This window comes from Aotus nancymaae, unplaced genomic scaffold, assembly GCF_030222135.1.
Source record: "Aotus nancymaae isolate 86718 unplaced genomic scaffold, 86718_ANA_hifiasm-v0.15.2.pri h1tg000032l_1, whole genome shotgun sequence".
NCBI lineage: Eukaryota > Metazoa > Chordata > Mammalia > Primates > Aotidae > Aotus > Aotus nancymaae.
The window spans coordinates 383,132-410,258 of NW_026988446.1; the positions used below are offsets into that span (position 1 = coordinate 383,132).

The window sequence follows — 27,127 nt, forward strand, 5'->3', positions numbered from 1 at the left end:
CTGCTGATATTGTGGCCTTGAAATTATCACTGGAACCAGCTTGTGCTTTGTGGCTCTGGTGGGCAGCGTAGGGGAGGAAGTGGGGGACCAGATGCTGGCAACAGGTCTTCCAGGCCCTGCATTTCCCCATTGTCGAGTTAGCCTTCCAGCTGACAACCAGAACAATGGCTTCTTAACCTACCCCAAGTAATTCTGATCACCTTCTATTCTCATACTTTTTTTCCCTCCTTCTTTCCCATCTTGTCTTTGGGAGTATCAGACCTCTGAGGAAAGGCTATTTTTGATCTGATTATCATTACCAGAGTTGCAAAGAGAAATTTTATTTCTACCTTTGTTTTCTTTTTCCCAAGAAGAAGTGTTCTCTTTGTATGTTTGGAAGAGGACAACCTATTTGGAATCTCGAGATCTCAGATCTCCATACTGTAATGAACAGTGTGCCTAAAAAATCGTGAATCCAGATTTATCATTTCTATTCCAGCAAAAATGCAACTCTCTTATTACCATTCTTGTGTAATCTTATTATGCTCATTTCTGAGGAATAGGGAAGTCCTTACCTTGTTTGATCTCACAATACTAGAATTTCCTTGAAAGCAAAGTGAACCTGGAGTGTTAGATTCACTCATGTTTCAGCCTGTTTTTTTCCCACTGGACGCCCACGTGTGTGTATGAGCGTGCATGTGTGTGTAGACACACACACACACACACACTCACTCTTTCCTTTCCGCCTCCCCTTTTGAGCTCTTCCTGCCTTCTCTATCATGCCCAGGCCCCTGGCAGCTCGTGGTTGGCAGGAGCACAAACCAGTGGTCAGATGCAACGTCCTGCCTCATGCATTTTGCCTCTTGGTGCTTTGTTCAGAACTTCCCCAAGTAGAGTGAAACTCAGGAGCTAAGAAACCGAATCACTGTGAAAGGATGGGAAATTATCTCCTGCGAAAACTCAGGTGAGTCTGGACTCTGGGTGCTGCCTTTCTTGGGAGAAAGAGGACAGAGACAGGGAGGCTGGACATATGCATTTGTAAGGGTGTGCTTCAGGAAGGCTGAGCTTGAAGACAGTATCCTTTCAGAGCACACACTGATGCTCGGGTGACTCCTTCTCTTGACTTACTCTCGAACCATGATAGGATGTCAGATGTAGAGAACAAAAATACTGGATGCTATGTCACATTCAAATTTCAGAAGAAAAATTTTTTTTAGTAAGACTGTGCCTCATATAATATTTTGGGCATTATTACATGGATTATATTTTACTAAAAAGTCATTCATTGTTTATCTGAAATTCAAATGTAGCAGTGCATCTGGTATTTCATATGGCAACCCTAGACAATTGCCACTTGAATTTTTCTGCTCCTTTTTTTCTTTATGTGGGTGTAGAGCTTACCTTCCCATCCATCAGCTTCGAGGGTTGGTATGAGAATGAACTGTCAGGTTCTTGCAAATTATGGAGGCAGAATATGCATTTGAATGCTTTTGACTTTAGTCACACCTTTTCTTGGTAATGTTTAGCCTTACACTCTTCCAATACTTCATAACTCGTAGAATGTATACAGATAGCAGGAATTATTGTTCTTACATCTTGCTTCATCTTAAATGACTGACTGTACCGCATCCTACCCCTCTGTCCACTTTCCAGTCCCCTCCAGACAGTCTTGCATATGATGTGACTCCAGTGATATGCCCAAGGAAAAACTCTCATCATATCACTGCTGTGCTCCAGTGGGTACCATGTAGAAATATGATGGGACAAAAAGGATATGACCTAATGCTAACAGACTGAGTGGAAAATCGCAGGAAGTCTTGTTCTGTCTGTTTAGATTCTTCTTGACCTCTCTGTGCAGCATTCCTTACTTACGGGTATGGGGCAGAACACTCTCTGGAATGGGGGGCTTATGACCTACAGTCAAACGAAGTAGTCAGAGAAGCCGTCTTAGTGAGGCAGCAGATTGTCTTCCCCACACCTGCTAGTTCATGCCATCTCCCTCGACCGGGTTAAAGATCACTGCTGTCCCTTGACTTCTTCATTTAGTCTTTCAGTAACTTCCTATTTCTCAAAGAGCTTAAGGGTTTGTGGATGGAGAAGGGCCATCACCATCAGGATGAGGATGACTCTGGGCAGTAGACGGAGGAAAAATGACACAGTTGTGCTGAGAGGTGAATTCAAATATTTACCCTGAAGAAAAAATGCTTCCCTTCTTTTAAAGTTAACCAGGGTTTATGGAAAGCCTATGTAAGACAATGGTCTTGGTCTTAAGAAAGAATTAAACATGGAAGGAAAATAGAATGGAAGCAAATTTTAAAATGGATAGGCCCCTCCAAAGAACATTGTACTTGATCACTCTGACTCAGCTTTAAAAAAACAGAGACTATGTGACTCGGATAATTAAAATTGAGAGAAAGTTAAAACTTGTCAAGGTTACCTTTGCTATAAAATTATGAATCTCACGTGTAATTTATGAGGCCAAGTCATCTGTCATTTCCGTTACACCACAATGGCTTCTATTTCAGATTAGGCAGATGCTAATGTGATCTGTGTAGAAGCACAAACAGTGCACTATAGAAACAAGAGGAAGGAAGGAATGGAACTCTGATTTGGGCTAGCAGGAAGGAAGGACATGTTTGAGGAACTGCCATTTGGATTGTGCTGTAAATGTTAGGCAGACTTACAAAGTAGGAAAAGACAGTCCAAACAGAAGGGACAAACTGAAAATGTATGAGGTTCAAGTATGTGGTATTACTATCAATAGTAGGACACACTGTTCAGAGATGACTCCAGTAGTAGAAGAAACTGAGAATGAAGGGGGGGTCTGTTAATGAAGGTCCTTCAAAGGCACATAGGAAGTGATAAATGTGTGAACATTTATAAGCTGGAGAGAGATGCAATGTGGCATGTATTTTAGGAAGAAATATCTATCCTCAGTGAGTATGGAAGAATGACAGAGAAATAGACCGTTAACAAGCTCTTAAAATATACCAAGAATGATGTAGGGGCAATGGGAAAACTTCCCCTTTGCTCCCTGAAGGTTCTCTGAAATCAACTGAGAAAAGGCACATTAATCGGACAAAAGGCATACAAATTTATTGATCATTGTTTTATGCGACACAGGAGCCTGAGCATGAAGATGCAAAGGAAACTGTCCATTTCTATGCTTAGGTTCAACAAATTATGGATAGCCATGTAGAAATGTGATTGGACGAAAAGGATATGACCTAATGCTAACAGACTGAGTGGAGAATCCTAGCAAGCCTTGTTCTGTTTGTTTAGATTCTTCTTGACCTCTCTGTGCAGCATTCCTTACTTTTGGGTATGGGGCAGAACACTCTCTGGAATAGGGTCTTATGACCTACAGTCAAACAAAGTAGGTCAGATAATTTCTTTATGGCTGGTTCTTACAGAAAGATAGAGGGAAAGTTAGAGTCATCTCACCCATTATATGGCTGCTTTGGGGAAAAGAGGTCCTGGTTTCTATGAATCACCTCAGGGAAGAGGGATTCTAATTTCTATGACTAGCCCTGGGGAGGAATGTGTTGCCAGAGAGAGGAGGGCAGAAGAAAGAGAGAGCTGCTTCTGAGGCCTTTATTTCGAAGTATCACTTTCTGAGCCCCAACAAAGAGATGGTAAAGAGCTGAAATTCCTAAGGAACTACCAAAATGAAGAGGAAATTGAGTAAATGCATTCCCAAAGAATCGCCTTGGAGTTTCTCAGTCATTTGGATCACAGACGTGGTGTGAGAGGAGGCTGGAGAATGGCCTCTACAACACTGATGCAGAGAAGCTCTTGTTGCTCTGACCCTGCTGGTCAGAGGCCTCTTACCTTGGGCAGTACCTGATTTGCAGCCCCATAATTGGCTGCAAATGAGTCTGGGGAAGGTAGCTGCTGCTTTCTAGCCTCTCTGGCTAGCAAGAGGGTGAAGTAAATGTTGACATCACCATGCGCGGTGTCCATCACACAATGTTGACATCACCATGGGCGGTGTCCATCACACAATGTTGACATCACCATGGGCGGTGTCCATCACACACTCTCTTTAGTTTTTATTTCAAAATCGGTTTAGTTCTTTGAAGACTTTATCCTCCCATATAAATTTATACACAAAATCTGAATTTGTGTATTTTATCAAAAGTGCCAGCTTGAACTTTGATTGGGATAACACTGTGAATATAGAGATGTATTTGCAAATTGTTCTATGTTTATGCAGATATACTGTTAATACTCCAATCAAAACAATTATTTACAACTACATTTATTTTAAATATTTACAACTACATTTATTTAAATGCATTCTAATAGTTTAATTTTTTGTTTTTCTTCTATTCTTTGTTAGATTGATTTCTAGATACCATATGAAACAATAATAAAACTGAGTGGCCTTTTTTCCTAGCCTGTTATTGTTGGAATGTTATTGAATTTTGCAAGATGATTTTGTATTCACTAGCCTTGTTTAATTTCTCATTTTTTTCATGGCTTTTTAATCCTAGTGAAATCCATAGAAATTTTACATAGTTTACATAGTTAAAATATCATCTATAAAGTTAAAAGATTTTTCTGGCAACTTATTCCTCCCCAGGGCTAGCCATAGAAATTTTACAATTTTACATAGTTAATATATCATGTATAAAGTTAAAGATTTTTCTACTCTTTTTCATTTCTTATAAATCTTATAGGTACCTTTATCTTATTTTACAGCATAATTATGTTTAACAGTGTCAGAATTCTTAGGCATCCTTGTCTTATAACTGATCATAATTTTTTTTCTAAATTGTTTTCATTAAGTTTGCTGTATATTTTTGATATTTATGTTTAGCATTAATGTTTTTGGCATATTGCCTCTATCAAAATAGGAAAATTCTACTTTTTTTTTAATATGTGGAAATGAGACTTCACTGTGCTGCCCAGTCTGGTGTTGAGTAGCTATTCACACATGCAATCAGAGTGCACTACAGCTTTGAACCCCTGGCCTCAAGTGATCTTCCTGCCTCAGCCTCCCTAGGAGCTGGGATTACAGGCACTCACCACTGCACCCAGCTCTTCTGAGGGTTTTTAATGTTAATAAGGACCAAACATTATCAAATGCATTTTTAAACTATTGGGATAACCTCAGGATTCTTCTCTTAGACTTCTAGAGTGGTTAATTATGTTAATAAATATTTTTGCTGATTACCTATCCTTAGATTTCTGGGATAAAACCCATTTGATTGTGATGTGTGCCATTTTACTATAGTTTTAGATTTAGTTAACTTATATTTTATTGAGGATTATTGCATCTATTTTCATGATTGAATTGGACATGTGATTTAAAAAAAATTTTGATTTATTTAATTTAAAATGTTTACCAATCTCATTAAATGGGTTGGCATCATTTTACATTTTTCTACTTTCTGAAATATCCTATATATGAGAGTATATTTGTCACTTGAAGTTTGGTAAATTGTGTATGCAGCTATGTAAGCTGGAATTGTTCGTTATTGATGGTATTCATGTGCCAGATTTTGCATTTTATTTTTTTCCAAGGTATTCATTTTAAGCCATCATGTTTATTTTACAGAATTATTCATCATGTTTGTTTTACGTCTGCAATACTCATTCTGAACTTTCTGTATTTTTGTGCCTCTTCCTCATTTCTTCAGTTGGTCTTTCCAGACTTTTGCTGTCTTACTGATACTATTATTTTCTAAGATTTGGTTCCCTATCATATTCATTTTCACTTACAACTTTCATGTTTCCTTTTTTTCTCCCAGCTTTGTAAGACACATGCTTACTTTGCCATTACTAGTTATTTATATTTTCTTTCTTTTTTTTTTTTTTTGAGACGGAGTTTCGCTCTTGTTACCCAGGCTGGAGTGCAATGGCGCGATCTCGGCTCACCGCAACCTCCGCCTCCTGGGTTCAGGCAATTCTCCTGCCTCAGCCTCCTGAGTAGCTGGGATTACAGGCACGTGCCACCATGCCCAGCTAATTTTTTGTATTTTTAGTAGAGACGGGGTTTCACCATGTTGACCAGGATGGTCTCGATCTCTTGACCTCGTGATCCACCCGCCTCGGCCTCCCAAAGTGCTGGGATTACAGGCTTGAGCCACCGCGCCCGGCCATTTATATTTTCTTATGAATATATTTTAGCAACCTATTTTCTTTGCACTTCACTTTATCCTGCAAAGAGTCTTGCGTGGCTTGCATTATTATTTATTCTGTGGTTTTAGAAGGTTCCTTTATGATTCCTTCTTTAACGTAAGGATTACTTAGCATATTACTTATGCCTAGACATGTACACTTTTAGTTATAGCTTATTGAGTTTCAATTTTACTGCTTGATAGTTGGAGAAATAGTGTGAAAGTTCTTGATTTTGGGGGATGTTTATTAAGACTTTCTTTGTGGAGTTATAAAGTCGTAAGTCAACATCCAACATTTAGAAAGTTTAAAAACAAGAAGAAAAAACCTAGAAGGTATAAAAAATTACCCATAAGCTTAATTCTTTGGCCAAGATACACTTAAAGCTTAATAAAATACCCATTTTTAAAAACAGTAGAGTATTTGTTGATTTGTTAATTTGGTCAACAAATTTTTGTACATCACCTATGGCCTGATATTATCTGAATTCCTCTTGATTAAGAAAAACACTTTCACTTTATTCACAGTAGAATTTAGTATCCAGTTATGTTCAGTAATACTAATGGTGTGGAATTCCAATTAGGTCCCTACTGATGTTAAGTACTTTCCTGTCTTGTTTTCAACTTTAAAATAAAAACATCCTTCGGGGGTATAAGTCAGTGAATCACTAATAACCCCAAGGACAGTTATTTTACCAGATTCTTTATTGACCAGTTTAGAAAGATGGAATCATGAGAAAACTGGATTCTGGGAAAAGGGGGAGAGAAAAAGGAGACACTCTTTACCTGATTTACAATCTACACTACTTTTAATTTTTTACTTTTTTGAGATAGCGTCTCACTCTATTGCCAGGCTGGAGTGCAGTGGCATGATCTTGGCTCACTGCAACCTCTGCCTCCCGGGTTCAAGTGATTCTCCTATCTCAGCTTCCCGAGTAGCTGGGACTACAGATGCGTGCCACCACGCCCAGCTAATTTTTGTATTTTTAGTAGAGATGAGGTTTCATCATGTTGGCGAGGATGGTCTTGATCTCTTGACCTCGTGATCCACTTGCCCTGGCCTCCCAAAGTGCTGGGATTGCAGGTGTGAGCCACTGCACCCAGCCCAATCTACAATATTAAATAAGCACTACATCCAGATTTGACTGTAATTATGACTATTATACAAAATCTCTACATCAGCAACCGATTCCATAAAAATGCCCCTCTTCTGTAAATCGACATTATTTTATATTTAACAAATATATTCTTTGCTTAGTGGCCTTGCGTGTTGATATGTAGCGATGTTTCTTGAACATATACACATGAGCTACATTCAGGGAAGGCACTTTCTCAGCCTTGGTTCCAAATACTTTCCCTGAATGCTGCTGGTAAGCAGAGGTGAGGCCCTTACGTGTAAAGCTACATGGAAGCAGAAGGATAGACCAGTGTTGCAGATGTGATCATAGAGGAAAAGAAAGCCACTCAAAGAAATGCTATGTTTGGATAACTGGTGTTGTAGAAAGTTTGATTAATCAAGTCACAAACACAAGTTGCTAACTGTTGTGTTAACCAAGCAAATCACCTGATTTCTCTAACTTCATCATTTAGTGTTTGCCTGATTATCGTAAAGATGATGATAATTGATGGCAAAACACCAAGAGTAATAGAAAAAATCAGCTTTCCTGAATGTACATAAAGATCCCGGTGTCTTATCTGTACATGGATGTCCACATGCAGCAGGGCCCAGAGAAGCTTGCTATCGTTCAGAGGGCCAAGACTGACAGTCCTCATACTCCACAAAGGTGTGTACAGACCTCATCTTGCCCTGGCTTGTTGCAGAGGCGGCACCTCCCTGTTGCTAAGGTCTTTGTAGCTTCTTGGGAGCTCTCACCTCCTCTGGAGATTCAGGGAGTTTGCATGTTGGGTTATGATAAATCCCAGGACTGAGAGAATCAAAGGTCGGACCGTGGGCATTTTGTCCTGTCAGCCTGGTCTCTGTGGTTCGTTTCTGACATAGATTCTATCTGTGACTGCTTATTGATTTTGAAGTAAAGGGAAGTGTGTCACAAAGAAAAGGCAGGTTTGGTTTAATGGTTCAGAAAGTTAGAGAAGAAGGTGAAAAAATTTGGAGGGTAGTAACAATCTCTCTTTTTTCTTATGTGTTTCCATATAGTTGCCTTGGAGAGAATCAAAAGAAGCCCAGAAAGGGAAACCCAGATGAGGAAAGAAAATGGTAAGAACAGAGCACGTCAGAGTTTTTTTTTTCTTTGCGATTACTTCCAGAGTGGCTGCCCCACTAGAACTAACACCTCTTAGGGCCACTATAATAGAGTTGTTTGGTGATTACCTGCATGCCATGGCAGCACGTTAGACATTGACTGTACCTAAATAAGAAAGACAAAGTATTAGTGCACACATTTTCTTTCTATTGATTATATAATGCAAGCGTAGAAACGTACAGCTAGGATAAAGCATGTCTAGTTTTGGTTGGCTATATGTGGTGGCCATATTTCTCACCTTTTCCTCATGAGTAGACAGAATAATCGTCAGAAGACATCTCATCATGCCTTTTCCTTGCCTGAGACCATTCAATGGTTCTTCACTGCATCCAGAATAAAATACAAACTCTTCACCAGGGCCTACAATTCTATAGGAATTGGATTCTGCATATCTCTCCAATCTGGTTCCTCTCCTTCTACCTTCACTCACTGTCTTACAGGCATTCTCCTTTTATTTGATGTTCTTCAAGCCACCAAACTCAGCCTCACCTTAGAGCAGTTATACAAGCTACTTTTTTACTGCACAATTAAAAAAAATTTTTCCATATTTGGACTTGGACTGATTGATAACATCTCTTCCTGGAGATGCTGGCTCTCATGCCCTTCTCTGAAAGACCTCCCTCACTAGATTAGGGAGGAACTTTGCTTCTGCACCCCATGGTTTTATGACACTAGACCTACATGTATTAGTTGTGGCCTTTATCTCAACTTGTAACTCTATGTTGCTTGAGCTCTTTACAGTCCACTTCCTTGATAGACCACACGCACATTAAAGTCATGTCATTTCACTTCCTAGTGTATATCTGTTGCCCAACCCTTACAAGACACTCAGTGGAAAAAAGAAAAAAAATGGAGTGGAAAAATAGTAGATATCTTGATGTTGATATCTTCCCTCAGCTTAGCTGAACAGAAACACCCTGCCTTGTTGGTTAACCGTAGGCTTTTCATATTTTTGCAGTAACCTTTTTTTAAATCATTTCTTCTCAATGTCTTGGTTTCTATCTCTGAGATGGCTCTTTTCTTCCATGGTATGAAGGGACAGAGGATTGAGGAGACGAGCCAGGTATCTGTTGGTGACGTGAAGTGACGTTTGCAGGCATCAGCCCCTCCCAAATGTTTGAATGAGGACACTTTCCTGCACAAAGGAGAGAGCTGACTTCATGAGTCAGCCCTCAGGGACAGTGGAGTTGACTGTGCCTATCTTGTGACCCTTTCTCATGCTCCCCCCAACTCCTCTCATGGTTTGTAGCTGGAGAGGAGATAGCAATGATTTGGTGATGTTATTGAACCGAGGGTCTTTTATCAGCTGCTGTGAATCTGTTCTGTATAATGTCTTTTAAACACAGTTAGCATTTAATTTAGGCAAAAACTAGTCATTTAAACTATGCTTTTGTTTCATCATGTCTAAAGTAAGATCTGCACTAGATGTCATTCTCTAATATTTTTCTGTTAAAGACACTGAAGTGTTAACATTTTCAAATACCAGCAAGTCTTTATTACAAGCAGACATTAACTAAATGAAGGTAAATTGTCTTTAGGGTTTTCCCATTTTGCAAGGAAATTTTATAAGCAAGACTCATAGAATTTTCACTAGTCAGCATGGCGAGGAAGATCTGAACCATTTTACTATTCTAGTGAATTGCAGTCAAATATGTATGTTTCACGTGGGCTCAGAAGTTGATTTTCCTTTTGGCTAATTTCACAGAATGATGTCTATTGAATAAGGGTGGATTTTCTACATCTTGCTGAGTCAGTTTTGATTACTGGATTTTTACCAGAGTATTTTTCATTTAAACATATTTACAGAAAGAACAGTGTGAGCTCTTTCAAGTCACTTAACTTTTAAGATTTAGGTTTATAGAGGTGTAGCACAGTAAAATTCACCCTTCTTATATGTACAGTTTGATTAAGTTTATGAAAAACATACACAGTCATGTAATCACCACAATCAAGATATAGAATATTTCCATCGCCCCTCCCTTTCCCTTCAGCCCCTGGTAACCACTGATCTGATTTCTGTTTTGCTTTTTTCCAGGATGTCATAGTATCATTGCTTTTATCTTTATTACAGTCTTTTTTTTTCTTTCCTTAGTTTTTAAAATTGTTGCTATTCTAATTGTTTTGAATTCAAAACTTAATAGTTTTGTTCTCAATTTTTCTTGTTTAGGAATGGAAGCATATATGAATATAAACTTTCCCTCTAAATAATATTTTACCTGTATTCTATGTATCATTAAAGGAAATACTATTATTGTCTAATATTTTGCAAATTTTAATTTATTCTTGGACCTGAATGGATTTTAAATTTCAAATATTGCTTTATAGTCTTAAGTATAATTTAAATTTTATTTCATTGTTACCAGTATCTGCATGGTCCGTGTTATTTCTGCTTTATGGATTTTATTAAAGTCTTCTTCGTCCTATATGTTAGCTTTGAGACAAGTTACTTACATTCTCTAAATTTTGGGTTCTTCATATGTAAAATAGTCTTAAAATACTACAATTTTAGCTTGTGTTTGTGAAAAAGAAATCAGTGCACATTATTATGTACATAAATTTTGAACACATATAATCTTTTGTTCAAAGATTATAATTTTGAAATTTGTCTGCAAGAGAAACCTTATTGTGTATTTCAGATATTCTGTCATTATTTTTCCTACTTTTTATTAGCTGAGAGAAATTAATCTACTGTTTTGAGTTACCTTTCATGTTTTCTTTTTCTTTCTTTCATATGGATTCTAAATATTTTGGTGTGTAGCAATTCATGAAAGTATTAGTGTTTGTTGGTTTTAATCTTTATCATGCCATCTTCTGTCCAGCTCCTTTTCTGTAATGAGGGGCTTGCTAAAGTCTTCATCAGGAGTGTGAGAAAGTCCCTGTGATGGGATATCAAGGACACCTGCGGACATTGCAGGCAGCTCCCTCTCAGACAGGGAGGAGAGAGGCAGGTCCTGCATCGTTAGTATTGCCTAGTCCAGTTCCCATGTATCAATGTGTATTCATTTACTAGGGCTGTCATAGCAAAGTACCATAGACTGGGCGGCTTAAAGAACCAAAATTTCCTTTCTCACAATTATGGAGGCTGGAAGTCTGAGATCAAGGTGTTGGCAGAGGTGGGTTGTTTTGTGCAGTCTGTCTTTGGCTTGTAGATGGCTTTTTCCCTGAGTCTTCCCTCTGTGTATGACTGTGTTCAAATTTTCTGTTCTTACAAAGACACCAGTCATTTGGAAACAGGGCCCACTCTTAGGACCTTGTTTTAATTTAATTACCACTGTTAAGACCCTATCTGCAAATGCAGTCACATTCTGAGGTCCTGGGGATTAGGACTTCAACATGCAGATTTTAAGAGGACACCATTTAGTTCATGAGAGATGTCAAGAAAATCTGAGAGGGTTCCTAGAAATCCAGGAATTACTGCCACTGTCTGGAAGTTTCCAGTGGCCACAGCATATAGAATTGTTTCACTGTATTTAAGACAGAGTGGACGACCAGCAGGTGCTGATAATCCAGTCTGGACTTAGACAGGATTGGATTTTGTGGCTAGAGCCTCAGAACGACAGATAACCGAGTGGCTGGATTCTTCATTCACCAACTTCTTTGTCATAAAACGTCACATTTTACAAATTTCAAATGTGATTGTGCAGTAATGTTTGCTTTATTTCTTTCCTAAAGACCTCATAGGTTTTAGATTATCTCAGTACGAAGACATTTGACGATACATTTTCTTTCCTTGGAGAATAATACAATTTGTGGATCAGTATCTTTCTCCTCACAGCTTAGTGAGTGTAATTCCACTCTCCAGTTGTGGAGCTGGGCCACCTTACGTGCCCTTCCTGATGACTTGGTTTTATATACATTTTCCCCGTGAATGTTTGAAAACTCATTATTTGTTCCCCACCCCCACCCCAGAATCATGTATTATTTTCTTTTATACATGTGTCTTTATTTTAAATCTTTTTCTCACCTTTCTTGAGGTATGAGTGACCAAAAAAATTGTACAGATTTAAGGTATACAATGTGATGTTTCGACATGTATAGACAGTAAAGTGATTACCACAGTAAAGTACGTTAACAAAGTAATAGATTTGTTGCCTCACAGTTACCATTATTTCTGTGTGTGGTGAGAATGCTTGAGCTCTACCATGAGTGAATTTCAAGCACTCATCACTGGCTCTAGTCACCATGTCTCAGCATTCGGTGTCATTAGTTTTTTCCCCCTGTGAAGTCTGTGATCTCTGCTCACTTCAACCTCCGCCTCCCGGGTTCCAGCAGTTCTTCTGCCTCAGCCTCCCGAGTAGCTGAGACTACAGGTGCACACCACCATGCCTGGCTAATATACATCTTTTTTGTACAGGTTTTGCCATGTTGCCCAGGCTGGTCTCAAACTTCTGGGCTCAAGTGATCCACCCTCCTTGGCCTCCCAAAGTGCTGAGATTACAGGCATGAGCCACCATACCTGGCCTATTTTTAAAACTGGTATATCATACTTGTATATATTTTGGGGGTATCTGTGATATTTTGCTATATGTATACAATGTGTACTGATTAAATCAGAGTACTTGTGATATCCATCTACTCAAACATCAATCTTTTGTGTTGGGAACACTACAATTCTTTTCTTCTAGCTATTTTGAAATATATAATAATTATTAGTTTTTTTTTTTTTTTTTTTTGAGATGGAGTTTTACTCTTATTGCCCAGGTCGGGGTGCAATGGCATCATCTTGGCTCACCACAACCTCTGCCTCCCAGGTTCAAGTGATTCTCCTTCATCAGCCTCCAGAGTAGCTGGGATTACAGGCATGCACCACCACGCCAGGCTAATTTTGTATTTTTAGTAGAAACGGGGTTTTATCATGTTGGTCAGGCTGGTCTTGAACTTTCAACCTCAGATGATCCACCTGCCTTGGCCTCCCAAAGTGCTGGGATTACGGGCGTGAGCCACGACGTCCGGCCTAAATTATTGCTATCTATAATTTTCCTCACTGTGCTATCAAATGCTAGAACTTATTTCTTCTAGCTAACTATATTTTTGTACCTATTAGCTAACTTCTCTTCATTCTTTCCTCCCCTATTAGTGTTGTTTTAATTTAATGTACAAATGTTATCATTCTCTACAATTATTTTCCTGGTTTAGGGAGTCTACTTTTCTTCTCCATTTGTTATTGTTAATAATTATTAACAATAATATATATATATTTCTGTTTTGTTTTTGTTGTCCAGTTCATCTTTGTAACTTTGTGCTTTTTTTTGTTTTTATTATCCAGTTCATCTTTGTAACTTTGTGCTTAGTATTAGTATTCTGAATGAAAGTAGATCATTTGTGAGATAAAATTGTGTGTGTGTGCATGCACATATGTGTATGCATGTGTGTTTAAGGAGGGTGCAGAAGAGAAACAAGCCACAGCTGTCACTGAATCAAATGAGGGCAGCTCACCTTGCACTGTAAAGCGAAACATCCACATGGAGGTTCGCTGCAGGACAAAGGAGGTGTCTATTTGCGGGTCTCAGGCTTAAGACCTGCCCTCTTCAATGGCTTACAAGAAAGGGTTTTTAAAGACAGGGGTAAATTTCAGGAAAGAATAATCTACAGGCAAAATTGTAAATCAATACATGGAGATTACAGTTGGTTTGGCTAAAAAGGTGAGATACCTTGAAGCTGAGGGGGAAGGGTGCCTTATAAATCATAGGTGGAATGAAAGATTCTTTGATGTGCAATTGTTTAAGGAAGCAAAGCTTTGTCTAGAAGTATGGGGTCGAGAGAAAGGAATGTTAAGGTCTGGCCCCTGGGTAATTTCCTCCAGGCTCCTCAGGAAGAAATTTAGACAAAGCCTGGCGGTGGGAGTTCAGTCCTCGGCTCCCTCGTGCCTGAGGTCCATCTGCCAGACGATGTGTTTGCTGGAGGTCCAGGTTTCCTGCAGCTTATCAGCTGCTCATCGACTTCTCAGGGCTAGCTGGGTGCCTGGAATTTCCGCTGAAGGAACTCAGGACTTTCCTTTATTTCCTTGCTTGTGGGTGCCTGACAGGCTTCCAAGAGGGGTCCAGGCTTTGATTGTGGCATGTTGTTTTAGAATACTTCCTCCCAAAATATTTTTCCCTTAGCCCAGGCACATCTCTGTACTGTGTGTGATTGGCTGTCCTTGAGATGGGCAGCTTATCACCAGTTGTATCCTTTTCCCACATTTTCCCTTAAATTTAGGAGTCTGAGTGACAGAGAAATAAAAGGTGATGTGCTGGCAACGCCATCTCCTCCCCACTGCCTCTGGCTCCTCTTTATTGTGTAAATTGTATCCCTTTGGAAATAATCTCTATTTCTTTCATCATTGGCCCACACTTATTAAATGTGTGCGACTGTAAAGTTTTAGTTAGAATTTGTAAGACTCTTATTTACCTTTAAGGATTTATACACCCTCATCAAGAATAGCAGAGAAATAAATTTCAAAACTTTCAATTTTCTCTATTGAATTGTCCTAAATGTCATTATATTATACATATGTTTTCATACATGTGACAATATGTGTAGTCTGATAATCTAATAATTTCCTTGGCTCTGTGCTCTATGGAACTTTGTTTTCCACTGTTCATTGTTTTCCTAGATTTTTGTGGTTTTTCAAAAAAGGGTAGAGTAAGCAGCCTTTTAATTTTATTTAAAATTTGCATGGTAAATCTAACAATGGCCTTAGGTTAAGGGCAACTAAATACTTCGAAAGGCATTTTCAGCTTCGGAGAACCTGGAGTATCTCATGTTACTATCTCTTTCCTTGTAGGCAGGAAATGACTGCATTTGAAAGAAAACATCAAGATCGAGATAAGAAAAGTAAGTTGTTGCTTTATAATATTTTTCATAGTAGGGAAGTGTAAATTTAAGCATCCAATTATCAGACACTCTTGATCCTACTGTAATAAAAGACTGGAGAAGAGGCTGCTTGGAATTATTACTCTTTCATAAAACTGATCACATCATTCTTGGAATTAAAGTAATATTTGTATATATTTTTTTGATCAGCATTTAATAAACTTTTGCGGAAAGAAGTTAACCAAAATTCTCTTGATTTTAATTTATACATTGGTGTTTCAAAATAGGGCCTTTGAATATTAGCAGGTGAAAAAAAGTGTATTTTTTTTGTTCTCAAGAAGTTCCAAGAAGCTGATGGTACACTCCTGTAGTCCTAGCTACTTGGGAGGCTGAAGTAGAAGGATTCCTTGAGGCCAGGAGTTAGAGTCCAGTCTGAGCAATGTAGCAAGAGCCTGTCTCCTAAAAAAAAGAATTTGCTCTGTTTGCCATAGTATGTAGGTATAGTAATCATGTAATTACTCAAAATAACAGGGCTCAGCCTCTGTGGACAAGCATATTTAAAGGAAGCTCTCTGTTTCTTTTTCACCCCAACTTTATTGAAGTATAACTGACAAATAAAAATTGCCTAATATTCAAGGTGTGCAATGCGATGATCTGACATATATATATATCTTGTATAATGATTACTACATCAAATTAATATATCCATCACTATACATAGCTACCATCTTGTATGAATGTGGGGACATACGGACACTTGAGATCTATTCCCTTAGCAAATTTCAAATAAAGAATACTACATTGTTAACTAACAAGCCATGGGAAAGGATTTCCTATTCACTACATGGTGCTGGGTTAACTGGTTAGCCATATGCAGAGAATTGAAACTGGACCCCTTATACCATATACAAAGATTAACTCAAGATGGATTAAAGACCTAAATGTAAAATCCAAAGCTATAAAAACCCTGTAAGACAACCTAGGCAATACCATTCAGAACATAGAAACAAGCAAATATGTGATGATGAAGACACCAAAAGCAATTGTAACAAAAGCAGAAATGGACAAATGGGATCCAGTTAAACTAACGTGCTTCTGCACAGCAAAAATAACTATCAAGAGTGAACAGATGACCAGGCATGTTGGCTCACACCTATAATCCCAGCACTTTGGTAGGCCGAGGCAGGCAGATCACGAGGTCAGGAGATTGAGACCATCCTGGCTAACATGGTGAAACCCTGTCTCTACTAAAAATACCAAAAATTAGCCAGGCATGGTGGCATGCACCTGTAGTCCCAGCTACTCTGGAGGCTGAGGCAGGAATTGCTTGAACCCAGGAAGTGGAGGTTGCAGAGAGCTGAGATTGTGCCATTGGACTCCAGCCTGGGTGACAGAGTGAACCTCCGTCTCAAAAAAACAAACAAACAATGAAGGCAGAAATAAAGATGTTCTTCGAAACCAACGAGAACGAAGACACCACATACCAGAATCTCTGGGACACATTTAAAGCAGTCTCAAGAGGAAAATATATAGCAATAAGTGCCCACATGAGAAGAAAGGAGAGATCTAAAATTGACACCCTATCATCAAAATTGAAAGAGCTAGAGGAGCAAGATCAAAAAAACTCAAAACCTAGCAGAAGACAAGAAATAACTAAGATCAAAGCAGAATTGAAGGAGACAGAGACACAAAAAACCCTACAAAAAATCAATAAATCCAGGAGCTGGTTTTTTGAAAAGATCAACAAAATAGACAGACCACTAGCCAGACTAATAAAAAAGAAAAGAGAGAATAACCAAATAGATGCAATAAAAAATGATAAAGAGGATATCACCACAGATTCCACAGAAATTCAAACCATCATCAGAGATTATTACAAGCAACTCTATGCACATAAATTAGAAAACCGGGAAGAAATGGATAAATTCCTGGACAGTTGCCTCCTCCCAAGCCTAAACCAGGAAGAAGTTGAAACCCTGAATAGACCAATAACAAGGGCTCAAGTCGAGGCAGCAATTAAGAGCCTACCACCCAAAAAAAGCCCAGGTCCAGATGGGTTCACAGCCGAATTCTACCAGACATACAAAGAGGAACTGGTACCATTCCTACTGAAACTATTCCAAATAATCCAAAAAGAGGGAATCCTTCCCAAATCATTTTATGAGACCAACATCATCCTAATACCAAAACCCGGCAGAGACTCAACAAGAAAAGAAAACTTCAGGCCAATATCCATGATGAACATAGATGCAAAAATCTTCAATAAAATACTGGCAAGCTGATTGCAACAGCACATCAAAAAGCTTATCCACCATGATCAAGTAGGATTCATCCCGGGGATGCAAGGCTGGTTCAATATACGCAAGTCTATAAATGTAATTCACCACATAAACAGAACCAAAGACAAAAACCACATGATTATCTCAATTGATGCAGAGAAGGCCTTCGACAAAATTCAACAGCCCTTTATGCTAAAAACTCTCAATAAACTAGGTATCGACGGAACGTATCTCAAAATAATAAAAGCTATTTATGACAAACCAACAGCCAATATCATACTGAATGGGCAAAAACTGGAAGCATTCCCTTTGAAATCAGGCACTAGACAAGGATGCCCTCTCTCACCACTCCTATTCAATATAGTACTGGAAGTTCTAGCCAGAGCAATAAGGCAAGAAAAGGAAATAAAGGGTATTCAAATTAGGAAAGGAGGAAGTCAAATTGTCTCTATTTGCAGACGACATGATTGTATATCTAGAAGATCCCATCGTCTCAGCCCAAAATCTCCTGAAACTGATAAGCAACTTCAGCAAAGTCTCAGGATACAAAATCAATGTGCAAAAATCACAAGCATTCCTATACACCAATAACAGACTTAAAGAGAGCCAAATCAAGAACGAACTGCCATTCACAATTGCTACAAAGAGAATAAAATACCTAGGAATACAACTAACAAGGAATGTAAAGGACCTGTTCAAGGAGAACTACAAACCACTGCTCAACGAAATAAAAGAGGACACAAACAGATGGAGAAACATTCCATGTTATGGTTAGGAAGAATCAATATCGTGAAAATGGCCATACTGCCCAAAGTAATTTACAAATTCAACGCTATCCCCATCAAGCTACCAATGACCTTCTTCACAGAACTGGAAAAAACCACCTTAAACTTCATATAGAACCAAAAGAGAGCCCGCATAGCCAAGTCAATTCTAAGCAAAAAGAACAAAGCAGGAGGCATCACACTACCGGACATCAAACTATACTACAAGGCTACAGTAATCAAAACAGCATGGTACTGGTACCAAAACAGAGATATAGACCAATGGAACAGAACAGAGGCGTCGGAGGTGACACAACATATCTACAACCACCCGATCTTTGACAAACCCGACAAAAACAAGCAATGGGGAAAGGATTCCCTGTTCAATAAGTGGTGTTGGGAAAACTGGCTAGCCATATACAGAAAGCAGAAACTTGACCCCTTCCTGACACCTTACACTAAAATTGACTCCAGATGGATTAAAGACTTAAACGTAAGACCTAACACCATAAAAACCCTAGAAGAAAACCTAGGCAAAACCATTCAGGACATAGGCGTAGGCAAGGACTTTATGACCAAAACACCAAAAGCATTGGCAACAAAAGCCAAAATAGACAAATGGGACCTGATCAAACTCCACAGCTTCTGCACGGCGAAAGAAACAGTCAATAGAGTGAATCGGCAACCAACAGAATGGGAAAAAATTTTTGCAGCCTACCCGTCTGACAAAGGGCTGATATCCAGAATTTACAACGAGCTAAAAAAGATTTACAAGAAAAAAACAAACAAGCCCATTCAAAAATGGGCGAAGGATATGAACAGGTACTTTACTAAAGAAGACATACATGAGGCCAACAAACACATGAAAAAATGCTCATCATCACTGGTCATTAGGGAAATGCAAATCAAAACTACGTTGAGATACCATCTCACGCCAGTTAGAATGGCAATCATTAAAAAATCTGGAGACAACAGATGCTGGAGAGGATGTGGAGAAATAGGAACACTTTTACACTGTTGGTGGGAGTGTAAATTAGTTCAACCATTGTGGAAAACAGTGTGGCGATTCCTCAAGGACCTAGAAATAGAAATTCCATTTGACCCAGCAATCCCATTACTGGGTATATATCCAAAGGATTATGAATCGTTCTACTATAAGGACACATGCACACGAATGTTCATTGCAGCACAGTTTACAATAGCAAAGACCTGGAACCAACCCAAATGCCCATCGATGATAGACTGGACAGGAAAAATGTGGCACATATACACCATGGAATATTATGCAGCCATCAAAAATGATGAGTTCGCGTCCTTTGTAGGGACGTGGATGAACCTGGAAACCATCATTCTCAGCAAACTGACACAAGAACAGAAAATCAAACACCACATGTTCTCACTCATAGGTGGGTGTTGAACAATGAGAACACATGGACACAGGGAGGGAAGCACTATACACTGGGGTCTGTTGGGGGGGAGAAGGGGGGACAGAGGGGGGTGGGGAGTTGGGGAGGGATAGCATGGAGAGAAATGCCAGATATAGGTGAAGGGGAGGAAGGCAGCAAATCACACTGCCACGTATGCACCTATGCAACAACCTTGCATGTTTTTCACATGTACCCCAAAACCTAAAATGCAATAAAAAACAAACAAACAAACAAACAAAAACACAAAACAATGAACAGACCACCATAGAATGGGAGAAAGTTTTTGCAAACCATGCATCTGACAGAGGTCTAATATTTAGCACCTATAAGGAACTTAAACAAATTTATAGGAAAAAAACAACCCCATTAAAAACTGAGAAAAGGGTTGGGCATGGTGGCACATGCCTGTAATCCCAGCACTTTGGGAGGCTGAGGCAAGTGGATCATGAGGTCAGGGGTTCGAGACCAGCCTGATCAACATGGTAAAACCCCGTCTTTACTAAAAACACAAAAATTAGCCTGGCATGGTGGCATTTGCCTGTAATCCCAGCTATTTGGGAGGCTGAGGCAGGAGAATTGCTTGAATCCAGGAGGCAGAGGTTGCAGTGAGCAAAGATTGTGCCATTGCACTCCAGCCTGGGTGACAGAGCGAGTCTCTCTCTCAAAAAAAAAAAAAAAAATTAAAAAAAAGTGGGAAAAGAACACAGACAGACACTTTCCAAAAGAAGACACACCATGTGACCAACAATTATATGAAAAAACAGCTCAGTATCACTGATCATTAGAGAAATGTATATCAAAATGACAATGAGATGCCATCTCACACCAGTCAGAATGGCTATTACTAAAAAGTCAAACAAATAACAGATGCTGGTGAGGTTGTGGAGAAAAGGGAACACTTATATGGTGTTGGTAGAAGTGTAATTTAGTTCAACCATTGCGGAAGACAGTGTAGTGATTCTATTCCGTCTAAAGACAGAACTACCATTTGACCCAGCAATCCCATTACTAGGTATATATCCAAAGGAATATAAATCATTCTATTATAAAGACGACTGCATGTGTGTATTCACTGCAACACTATTCACAATAGCAGAGACATGGAATCAACCTAAATGCCCATCAATAATAGACTGGATAAAGAAAATGTGGTACATACACACCATGGAATACTGTGCAGCCATAAAAAGAATGAGATCATGCCCTTTGCAGGGACACGATGGAGCTGGAGGCCATTATTCTTAGCAAAGTAATACAGGAACAGAAAACCAAATACCACATGTTCTCACTTTTATAAGTGGGCACTAAATGATGAGAACACACGGCAACAGAGAGATCTACCACACACTGGGGCCTGGCGGGGTGCAGAATAGGAGGAGGAAAGGATCAAGGACAATAACTAATGGGTGTCAGGCTTAACACCTGGGTGAGGAAATAATGTGTGCAACAGACCCCCATGACGCAAGTTTACTTATGGGACAGACCTCCACACGTACCCCAAAATTAAAATAAAAGTAAAAAAATGGAAAGGGAGTACTACAGTGTTACCTCTGGTCACCGTGCTGTACACTAAGTCTTACTCATCTTATACTGCAAGTTTGTGTGCTTTGACCAGCATTTTCCCGTTTCTCTCACCTCCCAGCCACTGGCAGCCACAGTATTACTCTCTGCTTCTGTAAAGAAACTCAGTTTCCTGTTGCTGTTGTTTCCACCGTCTTCTCATGCTTTTTGAAATAATTGTATAGCCTCATTGTTTGGAACTTTGCATTTCCCTATCACATCTCAGATCACAGTAAGTCGTCTCTAGCGCTGCCACTCCACTGAGCAATTTCCATGGGCTACGAAATAAATTTATTTAAGCAAACATCATCATGAATAACATATTTAAAAAGCATCAGAGTGCATCCCAAATAAAATTGTTAAATGATGCTATGATTTCTATTCATGTATATGTATGTGCTTTTACTAAATCATGGTGTAAAATACATTGGTAACTGTGAGTCATGTTCAAGAAAGTTGAATGCCTCTACCCAATGGCAACGACTGACTTTAAAGAACAACTTCTAATCTTACTCTTAAATGCCCTTTCTCTAGTACTTATAAGTGTTTCTCAAGCTTTACCTCCTGAAAGTGTTGCTTCCTTGATTCGTTTGACACCACACTGTACTCTTGAGATCCTCAGTCACTGACCACCTACCTACCACTCTGCCAGCACACTTTCTTTGGTAAAATATAAAATGATGGTGCTCCTTAGTGATCATTCTTGGAATTTCTCTACTCTTTTGAAGTGCTCGTGTGTGATTGACCTTATTTCTTTTTCTAATCTTTAATCGAATTTTTTGGTGAAGGCATTTGGCAGAGTGGCATGTATTGTAAAGAACATTTTTTTTTTTGAGATGTAGTTTCGCTTATTGCCCAGGCTGTAGTGCAGTGGCCTGATCTTGGCTCACTGCAACCTCTACATCCTGGGTTCAAGAGATTCTCCTGCTTCAGCCTCCTGAGTAGCTGGGATTACAGGCATGCGCCATCATGCCAGGCTAATTTTGTATTTTTTGTAGAGACGAGTTTCTCCACGTTGATTGGGCTGGTCTCAAACTCCTGACCTCAGGTGGTCCACCTGCCTCGGCTGACCAAAGTGCTGGGATTACAGGCATGAACCACTGTGCCCGGCGGTAAAGAATATATTTTATGTATAGATACAAATGCTTTGATAGTTACATACTATTCATATTTTTTGTTTCATTTGGCCAGCTTTGCAAATTATATTTATTTTCAAATGTTTCCTTTCAATTAAAATTTCAAAGTCCTAAGCTTAAAATTGTTCACCATATTCTCTTATGTATTTAGCATTTGCAGGATTTATCGTGATGCCCTTTTGCTTGTGTCTAACTTGTTTCTTCTCATAAATAGGAATGGTTGCCACATTTAGAATTCTGTGACCCCTCAATCTAGCTTGTTTATTAAAAAATTAGTAGTGGATTTCAGATTCACACATATGTAAATTGCTTCAGCATTCATAGATGGAATTAACATCAATCTGTATATTTGTATGTAACTTGAAATAGTTACTCATGTTATTTCTGTACCTATCTCTATAGTGAGTGTTTATTTTAAAGAATTGTATGATTTTCCTGTGATATTTACATAAAATTTAAATCTTAAGTTTGCAACTATAATCATTCTTTATGCTTATCATATTGCATTGACATAGCATGTTTATGAACAACATTTTATTACCAAAATTGGAATCCATTTTATTCAGTACATTAGATGTGTTTTATTTACACAAAGAACATACTATTGATGCTACCTCAGAACATATGTTCTTTATCTTGTCACTCAGTCTTGAGAACTTCAATTATAAGATGGGGTAATGTCAGATGGATGTTTAGATAATAGGCCTCTGCAGCTTTATGACTACTACATTCTATTTTTTCACCTTTTCCTTCAGTCTGTGATGGTGCAAAATAACGCTTTCCTTTTTTTTTTTAATCCTCCAGGCCAAGAAGTTTCATCCACTTCTAATCAGGTAATTAGAAAACAAAAAGCAAGACAAAAGAAAAACACAAACTTTTATTATGTTTGTCTGATAAATGTCAAAATACAGATGATTTATTCAAGAATAGCATCTGTCTTCCTTTATTTGTAATTTCTAAATATACTTTTAGAAATCGTTTATATTTTAAATAATTTATGTGGTAACTGTAATGCAGAAATGAAAGGAAATAAAAAGTATTTTAACTGATCTAGATGAGTACAAGTTCTTATTGTTTTAGCCTCAATTCTGCTGAAGTATTTATTTATTTATTTAGGGAGAGTCACACATTGTCACCCAGGCAGGAGTGCAGTGACACAATCTTGGCTCACTGCAAACTTCACCTCCTGGGTTCAAGTGATTCTGGTGCCTCAGCCTCCCAGGTAGCTGGTATTACAGGTGTGTACCACCACACCTGGCTAATTTTTTGTAATTTTAGTAGAGACAGGGCTTCACCATGTTGGCCAGGCTAGTCTGGAACTCCTGGCCTCAAGTGAATCCACTTGCCTCAGTCTCCCAAAGTGCTGGTGTTACAGGCATGAGTCACCATACATTTTGGTATGTTTTTGCAGTGGCTGGTACCAGTTTTTCCTTTCCATATTTAGTGCCTCCTTCAGGAGCTCTTGTGTGGCTGGCCTGGTGGTGACAAAATCCCTCAGTGTTTGCTTTTCTGGAAAGGATTTTATTTCTCCTTCACTTATGAAGCTTAGTTTGGCTGGATATGAAATTCTGGGTTGAAAATTATTTTCTTTAAGAATGTTGAATATTGGCCCCCACCCTCTTCTGGCTTGTAAGGTTTCTGCTAAGAGATCCACTGTTAGTCTGATGGGCTTCCCTTTGTGGGTAACCTGACCTTTCTCTCTGGTCATTTTTTTCTTAACATTTTTTCCTTCATTTCACAACCTCGGTGAATGTCATGACTATGTGTTTTGGTGTTGCTCTTCTCGAGGAGTGTCTTTGTGGTGTTCTCTGTATTTCCTGAATTTGAAAGTTGGCCTTTCTTGCTAGGTTGGGGAAGTTCTCCTGGGTAATATCCTAAAGAGTGTTTTCCAACTTGGTTCCATTCTCCCCTTCACTTTCAGGTACAGAAATCAAACATAGGTTTGGGCTTTTCATATAGTCCTATATTTCTTGGAGGCTTTGTTTTTTCCGTTTCATTCTTTTTTCTCTAATCTTGTCTTCATGCTTTATTTCATTAAGTTGATCTTCAATCTCTATCTTTTCTTTTACTTGATCAATTTGGCTGTTGATACTCGTGTGTGCTTCATGAAGTTCTCGTGCTGTGTTTTTCAGCTCCATCAGGTTATTCATTTCTTCTCTAAACTGGTTATTCCAGTTAGCAATTTGTCTAACGTTTTATCAAGGTTCTTAGCTTCCTTGCATTGGTTTAGAACACGCTCCTTTAGCTCAGAGGAGTTTGTTATTACCCACTTTCTGAAGACTACTTCTGTCAGTTCGTCAGACTCATTCTCTGTCCTGTTTTGTTCTCTTGCTGGTGATGAGTTGTGATCCTTTGGAGGAGAAAAGGCATTCTGGTTTTTGGAACTTTCAGCCTTTTTGAGCTTTTTCTTTTTTTCATCTTTGTGGATTTATCTACCTTTGGTCTTTGCTGTTGGTGACCTTTGTATGGAGTTTTTGCATGGTCATCCTTTTTGTTGATGTGGATGCTATTGCTTTCGGTTTGTAGTTTTCTTTCTAACAATCAGGCCCTCTTCTGCAGGTCTGCTGGAGTTTGCTGGGGGTCCACTGCAGACCCTGTTTGCCTGGGTATCACCAGTGGAGCCTGCAGAACAGCAAACATTGCTGCCTGTTCCTTCCTCTGGAAAGTTTTTCCCAGAGGGCACCCACCAGATCCAGATGGAGCTGTCCTGTATGAGGTGTCTGTTGACCCCAGCTGGGAGGTGTCTTTCTGTTAGGAGGCATGAGGCTCAGGGATGCACTTGAGAAGGCAGTCTGTCACTTAGCAGAACTCAAGCTCTGTGCTGGGAGATCTGCTGTTCTCTTCAGAGCCAGCAGGCAGGAAATTTTAAGTCTGCTGAAGCTGCACCCACAGCTGCCCCTTCCCCCAAGTGCTCTGTCCCGGGGAGATGGGAGTTTGATCTGTAAACCCCTTATTGGGGCTGCTGCCTTTTTTTTCAGAGATGCCCTGTGTAGAAAGGAGGAATCTAGAGAGGCAGTCTGCTATAGCAACTTTGCGGTGCTGTGGTGGGCTCTGCCCAGTTCAAACTTCCTGGTGATTTTGTTTACACTGTGAGGGAGAAATCGCCTACTCAAGCCGCAGTAATGGTGGACTCTCCTCCTCCTACCATGCTCCAGCGTCCTAGGTTGACTTCGGACTGCTGTGCTGGCAGCGAGAATTTCAAGCCAATGGATCTTAACTTGCTGTGCTCCGTGGGGGTGGGATCCACTGAGCAAGACCACTTGGCTCTCTGGCTTCAGCCCCCTTTCCAGGGGAGTGAACGGTTCTGTCTCATTGGCGTTCCAGGAGCCACTGGGGTATGAAAAACAACTCTTGGAGCTAGCTCAGTGTCTGCCCAAATGGCCGCCCAGTTTTTTGTTTGAAACCCAGGGCCCTTGTGGTGTAGGCACCCGAGGGAATCTCCAAATCTGTGGGTTGCGAAGACCGTGGGAAAAGTGTACTATCTGGGGTGGATAGCATTGTCCCTCAAGGCACGGTCCCCCATGGCCTCCCTTAGCTAGGGTAGGCAGTTCCCCGACCCCTTGTGCTTCTTCGGTGAGGCAATACCCCACCCTGCTTCTGCTCGCCCTCTGTGGGCTACACTCACTGTCTCACCAGTCCCAACGAGATGAGACAGGTACCTCAGTTGGAAATGCAGAAATCATACGACTTCTGCATTAGACTCATTGGGAGCTGCAGACTGGAGCTGTTCCTATTCTGCTTTTGTTCAGCTTTGTTGTTTTTGCTTAGGACTGCCTTGGCTATACGAGCTCTTTTTTGGTTCCATGTGGAATTTAAAGTATTTGTTTCTAGTTCTGTGAAGAAAGTCAATGGTAGCTTGATGGGAATAGCATTAAATCTATAAATTACTATGGGCAGTATGACCATTTTCATGATATTGATTCTTCCTATCCATGAGCATGGAATGTTTTCCCATCTGTTTGTGTCCTCTTATTTCCTTGAGCAGTGGTTTGTAGTTCTTGAAGAGGTCCTTCACTTCCCTTGTAAGTTGCATTCCTAGGTATTTTATTCTCTTTGTAGCAATTGTGAATGGGAGTTCACTAATGATTTGGCTCTCTGTTTTTCTATCATTGGTGTATAGGAATGCTTGGGTTTTGGATACCTTAGGTGTAAGAGCACCATGAGCTGTATAAAGAAGAAGGGAGGGTAGGGCACTGAGTTCAATTTGTGAATGACTTTGGGTCTTTGATATCTTTTCTCTTTGTGCTTGGCAGGAAAACGAGAATGGCAGTGGTTCTGAAGAAGTGTGCTACACTGTCATTAATCACATCCCCCATCGGAGATCTTCCCTGAGCTCCAACGATGATGGCTATGAGAACATTGACTCCCTCACAAGGAGAATAAGAGAGTTTAGAGAAAGGTCAGAGACAGAATATGCCCTTCTTAGGACTTCTGTTATTAGGCCTTGTTCCTGCACGCATGAGCATGATTATGAAGTTGTGCTTCCACACTAAAGCCCTCAAGCTGCTTTGTCACCTTCCAGCAATGCAGATGATGCAGACTAGCAGACTCTGGAGGAGTTCTTCACTCTGAGCAGTGCATGAAATATTCATTTCTGGCTAAAGTTTAGAAATATTATCTTAGTGTATAACCTCGGGCAACTCTGGCATGTGACATCTCTGTGGTTTAGGTGAAATCATATAAATTGACACAATAACCTAAAGTATTCTGTGTTTTGCTTGTAAAGTTTGAGGACATGGAGGTGGTTAGAAAAAACTTCTTAAGACAATAATGTAAACTGAAAATAAAATCCAAATCCCCCTGA

At 39.5% G+C, this 27,127-nt stretch overlaps 1 protein-coding gene across 1 annotated transcript; it reads left to right on the top strand.

Annotated features, from left to right (window-relative positions):
- Positions 1–799: 799 nt before the first annotated feature.
- Positions 800–27,127, top strand: GCSAML (germinal center associated signaling and motility like). The gene is made up of 5 exons (XM_012472743.2): positions 800–943; positions 8,257–8,316; positions 15,129–15,178; positions 23,128–23,156; positions 26,577–27,127. Exons 1-5 carry the CDS (start codon positions 915–917, stop codon positions 26,814–26,816), a joined length of 408 nt encoding a protein of 135 aa, XP_012328166.1. The 5' UTR covers positions 800–914; the 3' UTR covers positions 26,817–27,127.

Bases quoted from the DNA above. Each gene is read 5' to 3' on its own strand.
- GCSAML (XM_012472743.2), top strand. From the start codon at position 915: ATGGGAAATTATCTCCTGCGAAAACTCAG. The intron at 15,179-23,127 runs GTAAGTTGTTGC...TTAATCCTCCAG, and splicing joins TCAAGATCGAGATAAGAAAA to GCCAAGAAGTTTCATCCACT. The intron at 23,157-26,576 runs GTAATTAGAAAA...TGTGCTTGGCAG, and splicing joins TTTCATCCACTTCTAATCAG to GAAAACGAGAATGGCAGTGG.